This window comes from Morone saxatilis, unplaced genomic scaffold (genome assembly GCF_004916995.1).
Source record: "Morone saxatilis isolate NCDOM2014 unplaced genomic scaffold, NCSU_SB_2.0 Contig2, whole genome shotgun sequence".
Lineage (NCBI taxonomy): Eukaryota > Metazoa > Chordata > Actinopteri > Moronidae > Morone > Morone saxatilis.
Window position 1 is genome coordinate 16,725,451 of NW_023339762.1, and position 6,422 is coordinate 16,731,872.

The following is a 6,422-nucleotide window of genomic DNA, read 5'->3' on the forward strand; positions in this document are numbered from 1 at the left end:
AGAAATGGGATATAATATTCATATATATGCTTTCATTGGTGGATAATCAGCTATAGTTTCTCCTACAAGCTTGGAACGGGAGGGTGAGGCGATGGCGATGCAAGCAGCAACTACACTGATAGGTGCCACTAAATCCTATTAAATGGACCTTTAATTTAAAGATAAAAATCACAAAGTGCGATTTATCCAGCATTTTAATATCTGCACTGCTTTCTATTATAAACCCCTCGGCTCAGCCCAGCATACTATAGCTCAAGTGTAAAAATTAAATGTAAATGACAATAACTGTCAGAAATAATTAGTGGTTATGAAGACGACTGAACTCCAACAGCCTGATTTAATATTAAAGTACTGGGCTGGTTATTTGGGCCACATGATAAAAGCATCAGAAAAGCAGCAAACAATGATAACTATGCAGCTCCAGTCTTTAAAACACAGATAAAAAGCCATGTACACGCAGCATATGACGTTGCTGATTTGGTAAGACTTGGCAAAACAAAAATACAGAAAATCACTTGAGTTGTCTCAGGCAAAACAGGAGATATAAAATATCGATGTCCATGCCGGGATTCACCTGCAAAGAAGTGAAAACTCACAGTTACTAAACAGAATTGTGAGGAGGAAATGTGTTCTCTCGCAGTCCTGTCTGACTTGGAAGTCAAGAATGTCAGGTAAACAGGACATCATATCTTCCTTTGAGGAAGTGGTTGTGTGTTAAAGAACAATAGAAAGGACGGAAGGGTGAAACCTAATGTCAACACTGAATGAACTAAAACAGTGTTTCTTAAAAATAGTGTTGTTCTTTAAGAAGAGCAAACAGATTTATTATACGTTTTAGTTAGTTGTATTCTGTCAGTGGGGTTTTGTAGTATAACTTTGGGTCATGGTATATAGGAAACAAACAACAAAGTGGCTCAGAGTGAGCCACACAACACAATGCAACAGGTGGAATTTGTAGTCCCAAGTCATCAAATACGCTTTAGGTTGCAGAATCAACAATCAGCAATCTTTCTCCAGAGTGACTGGCCCCACCTTTAAGTGCAATGGATGTCTACTAAAAGCCGTGAGAGACTCCTAAAGCGGCTTTAGTAGCACAAGCAAACTGCGTTGAATAGTCAAAACACTGTCACACGGTGCTTTACTTCAAGGTTAAAACAATTTATGACTACAATGGTGAGATAGGTAGAGGCAGTGAGAAAACTAAAAATGTAAGAAGAAATTACTATAAATAGGTTTCTTTTTTACTAAACATACACATTTCTGTAGAACTAACGGGCTATAGTGCGTTTTACAAAACAGTATAATGCCCTTATTATGTTTTACAGTAGTAAAGGCCGGATTTTCAATATAGGAAATCAGGCCTAACTTCTCTGATATGTGTAGAACTTTGTCAATGGGATTAGGCCTGCAATCAATCTGTTTTGGCCAGTAGAAACAAAAGAAAATGAAATGTTTTCTTTAGTTACAATAACATGAATATCCGTTGCTTGAAACTTCTTCACGTAATTAAAAAAACAAACCTATATTTGACATCAAAGAGGGTTGAGTCATCGTCATCATCATTCTCCTCATTAAGAGGAGCCATCTCCACACGCTCCGCAGGTGTCGTTATAATGTCGTATTTCCGTGTTTTTCTGATTCGTCTGCCAGTTCTGTGGGAAGGAGAAACATTCCAAACATGAGACAAACACACAAAATTACATTACGCCACTTAGGCTGACTGACTGAACCACAACATCAGCTGTGAACCTATTTTTAGTAGGCTACTCAGATGGAGATGATTCAATTGGTGAAATTTGTGATTTCACAACCTCAAACTAGCAGTTAGTACAGTCTTAACGGCCTTGTGTTTCTTGATCAGATGAGGAAGAGTGATGAAACTATGTTTTGATTGACCAAATGCCACCGATTGGGACCAAAATATCAAACATTTTTTCATTTTTTTGTCAAGAAATCTTAAGACACTACTACATTTTCACAATTCCCTGATATTTTACAGGCTTAATGTTCTATCAATTCATCAAAGAAAACAAAACATACACAGATTAATCAGCAATGCAAATGATTCAACCCTAATATGAACTATGATTACATGAATTCTAAGAGATAAATGCAAAGATGCTGGTAAAGATCAGAAGATATAAATACAGGCACATACTGACTGATTTACATTCACAGGTCACAGACACATAAGATTAAAAATAGTCTACATTAAGCAACTTGCTTACTCAAGTGCCTCCACACTACAATCCCCAGTAGAAACATTACAAGAGGCCTGAACCTTCCTCACACTGAGCCTATAACATAAAGCACACCATCTTCCTCATCGATTCATTTACCAGGAATACCAGAGAGAATTCAATACACCACAATGTGACTGCATCACTGTAAGGCTTGTTATGACAGGCCTTACAGCTGCAGGAAAACAAAGAGGAGCCGTCGCATCAACCTGCCTACCTGATCACTTTGACGACCAGACATGTGATGAGAGCAGCTGTTAACACGCAGATGAAAATAACAATGTTTTTCAGAGTTGGGAGATAGGTCATTATGGATGAAATGCGGGATCCCACGGCAGCCTCTGTCACATTATGTGTCGGTTCATCTTCGCTGATGATGGATGATGATGACGACGTTGAATTGAACTGCGTCGTTACGGGCACGAGAGTTTGTGGTGAGCCGCTGACCCGCCAAAGAGCCGCAATAATTAAAGTTAAAGCCAGATTGTATGTCACCATGGTGCCGGAATAAGAAGAAGAGAGGGGGGGAAGAAAAAGATAAAAACCGCAAGCAGGATCTCTCAGTAGTTTCTCCAAACTAGATGAAATGCGACAGCAGCTGTCATATTATAGAGGATCGGCTTATCAATGTCAAATGTTACTATACACAATAAAGAAAATGTGAGACGCAAATATCCATCTCTCTGCCCGCCCGAGCTCTTCCTGATGGGGGACTTCTAGGTCCTATCTTGCAAATTTTGCCTTCCAAAACGTTTCTTTTTTCCTTTGAGGCGAGTTATAGCAATCCCTTCCTGATTGCATTAGGACTTCGTGTAGAGAGATGGGGATTATCCGCCTCCGGAAGAGCTCTGCAGGCTGGCCCGCTGTTCCTAGTGCTGAAGAGGATCATTATATGTGGGCTTGTGCTGCCTTCGAGGCACCCTCGTACTTCCTAGTACCTACAGACACCAGGACAAGTATGTTGGCAGCTTCAGTTGGGAGACATGACAAGCATAAAGTATTTGTGTCAGCGGTTCATGTTTGGCACCTCATTTAATGAAGACGTTCTTTAAAAAGAGAGAATAACTATTTAATTACTCATATAATGAGTTCATAACTGAGACTGGGAGTTTTTTTTATTCCTGCTATCCGTCTTCTTGAGTCTCAACATTTTCAAATATTTTATTAAACCAGGTGTCTTTTTCTTTCAGCTGTTTTGTATTCATTTACTTATTTATTTGTATATTCTGCTATTGTAAATTATCATATGTATCTTTTCCAATACAATACTGCAGTTTGCTGTTATTTCATTGATTTGCTTTTATTGATAATATTTTTGTCTAAAAATGATCAAATTGAAAGATAGTGACTCTAAAACTACTGCATTAAGTTTGAATATCATTAAGGTCATTAAAGCCTTCACATTACAACAATGTTCATTCATGTGCATTATTCTTTTTTCCAGCCAATGCTTTCGCAGTAGGCATTATATTCTACATTTAAAAAACATTCCTAATGACAAAATGTTAACAAATAGTGTTAATGGTGCTTTGTGGACAAAATAGTAACACAATACAATTACATTAGCTTTACTACTTTTGACACAGTTAACCCCCAGACATCTCATCTTAAAGATTTGGGTGAGACAGATCATTGTAACATCTCTTACCACTTCGCTGCACACCGTAGGGTTCACTGGAAGTGGCAAATTTCCGACAGCACCTGAAGGCAGCATTTAAAGGCAGCAGAGTGCGGGGTCACGACCGCAGTTTCCAGGGAAAATCTTGCCAGACAGATGTAAAAAGACAGGTTGATAAGCAGTCAATTGATCAGTGATGGTCAAAATCATTCAGCAGATCTATAGACACAAAGTCTATCTCTGTGTTTGCCTCACTAAGAGAGACAGAAGTCAAATGAATTTATAATTTCACTTTGGGTTCACAATCTACATCTTGAAAAAGTAGACCAATGCAACTAATTCCTCTGATGGCTTGTGGGTAGGGGAACTTGCAGTTAATCTAATTTGCATCATGCAGAATTTCTGACCTGCATCTGAACACAAAGACAGCCTGTTTTCAGTCTTTTCTGGTTTGATGTCTCGTCTTATTTCTGTACACTATTCCTGGGAGTGATGGCCCCTCTACATGCACCGCCTCATGTGAGAGCTGTTTCATTTGATCAAAGCCCACTAGATGGCAGCACAGAGCCTTCACCTCCCTTCAATGCATTGGTTGAAATTCAGAAGAGACTGGTTTGCTCTGTAACACATAACACATGTAAGCTGACATTTATTTCTATTAAAATAAGATGGTTATAATTAAGATAAGATTTTAGATTAAGTGTACTGTACGCTAAGACACACACAAAACCGTAGTCATAGTCTACCGTAAAGTGCCTGTGCATTAGCTATATCTTGATTTTACATGTATATTAATTGCTTAAGCTTTTTCCCTCTGTGAAACATGATATGGTTGCCACATTGAGAGACATAAACCTTAAGCTGAAGGGGGTTGTCACACTCTGAGAGGACGGCTTGAACTTTGCACAGAGAAAACAGCTCAGAGTGGGACTACAGTGATCATGTTACATTATTTTAAACCGGCTTACCACACACCGTTTGGTTATTCAGTTTTAGTTTAGCTACTATTAAACACTTTACATTTAAGTCTTGACGTGTTGAGTTTGTTGACTAGTACACCAAATAATTCCCTTATTCGTCTTGCTAATTGAAAAGCAAACATAAGCCTACCAGTTCAACATGTCTAAGGTTATTTGCAATGTAACATGATTACATACAGCTTTTATCTGAAATAACACACCCATGAATGCAATCTGGCCTGTTGTTGGTGCTGTTTGTGCAATGTGTTAAGGCACACCCTGGTATGTACTTTAAAAAACCCCCAAAACAAACGGTTGTGTTTCCGCCTTCCCCTTCTGACAAAGGCATGTTTCATGTTAAATGTTGATCCCTGCTTGCAGGTTAGTGTGAGTGCACTATGTGTCACAGTGGGTGGTACTGTTGTAAATAGGAAACCCATATAAAACCTCTCCCTGCTGACTACTAACTGAAGTAAACGTCTGTTTGTTTTAGTGATTACAGTCCTCAAATGATTTCACTGAGTCAATCGTGGCATCATGCATTTTATTACACACCTTTAGCACCAATAGCAATATTTTTTTTAATTTAACCTCCCTTAACTGAAACCAAATGAAAGCACAGATTTGGTTTCATATTCATTAAGCTTTGTGCTGCACCAACTGTGCCAATTAGAGTACATTTCCAATTCGAAATCTCTAAAAGCATAGTTTTACATCGCAACAGTCAGCTGACTTGCAAACATACTGATAAAGGCAAAACACTTTTGTGGGATCTTAACAGATTCGGTGCAACACTTCCCTATTCAAACCCATCCAACCAGTCAGTCAGTCAGTCAGTCAGTATAAAGGCTGTGTTCACTTCACTTGTAATGGCTGGATTTGTAATGCACTTGCAGGGCTCGCTCTGTTGCTAGGCTGAGGATCTTTTTAAAGAAATCTTCCACTGCAAAGAGCATGCGCCGTCTTGTCGAACATCTCATTGGTCACCGATGGGGGTGGAGTGCATACCACAGGCTCCTCAGACTGCCCAATAAAGGCTGCACTGAGTGAGCAGCCAAAGTTTGCCAAGTTTGGTTGTCCCTATTGGGTGTCAAAATGTAATTGTTCAAACTTTTTACGGTTAAAACAAATAATATGGTTAGTCTCGTTGGTTTTGTGCTTACGCCACGAGCTGGGCAAGTTCTCTGTCAAGTATTCATGTTCAGTTATTCAGAAGAGGCTCAATGAAGCAACTTTCTAATAAGATTTTTGTTGTATATGTTTGCATATATACTAGTATGTATATGGCATGCCTTATTCCAAAAATGGAGCGGTGCAGGAACTAAGTCTAACGTTTGAACTATGTTGTACAATATCAGTGAATAGACATGTTATTGATCATTTATTAACAGCTTGGCACCTGCAGTACGTTTCAAGGAAGAGGCTCAGAGAAGGGCTGCTGAATCAAAACACAAGGGTCATTACACTTTGTAACATTGTTTACATAAGTGCTATACAAATCAAGTTAATAGTATTTATTACACAGTAAATATATGTATATATATCTATATATAGATATATATATACAAATCAAGTTAATAGTATTTATTACACAGTAAATATATG

General features: G+C 38.5%; 1 protein-coding gene across 1 annotated transcript; it reads right to left on the reverse strand.

The window, feature by feature from the left end:
* Nucleotides 1-6: 6 nt before the first annotated feature.
* fam174b (family with sequence similarity 174 member B) lies at nucleotides 7-3,304 on the reverse strand. Its single transcript, XM_035664490.1, has 3 exons — nucleotides 2,458-3,304; nucleotides 1,521-1,652; nucleotides 7-574 (listed from the first exon to the last, which is right to left on the reverse strand). Exons 1-3 carry the CDS (start codon nucleotides 2,736-2,738, stop codon nucleotides 571-573), a joined length of 417 nt encoding a protein of 138 aa, XP_035520383.1. The 5' UTR covers nucleotides 2,739-3,304; the 3' UTR covers nucleotides 7-570.
* Between the last annotated feature and the right edge of the window lie 3,118 nt (nucleotides 3,305-6,422).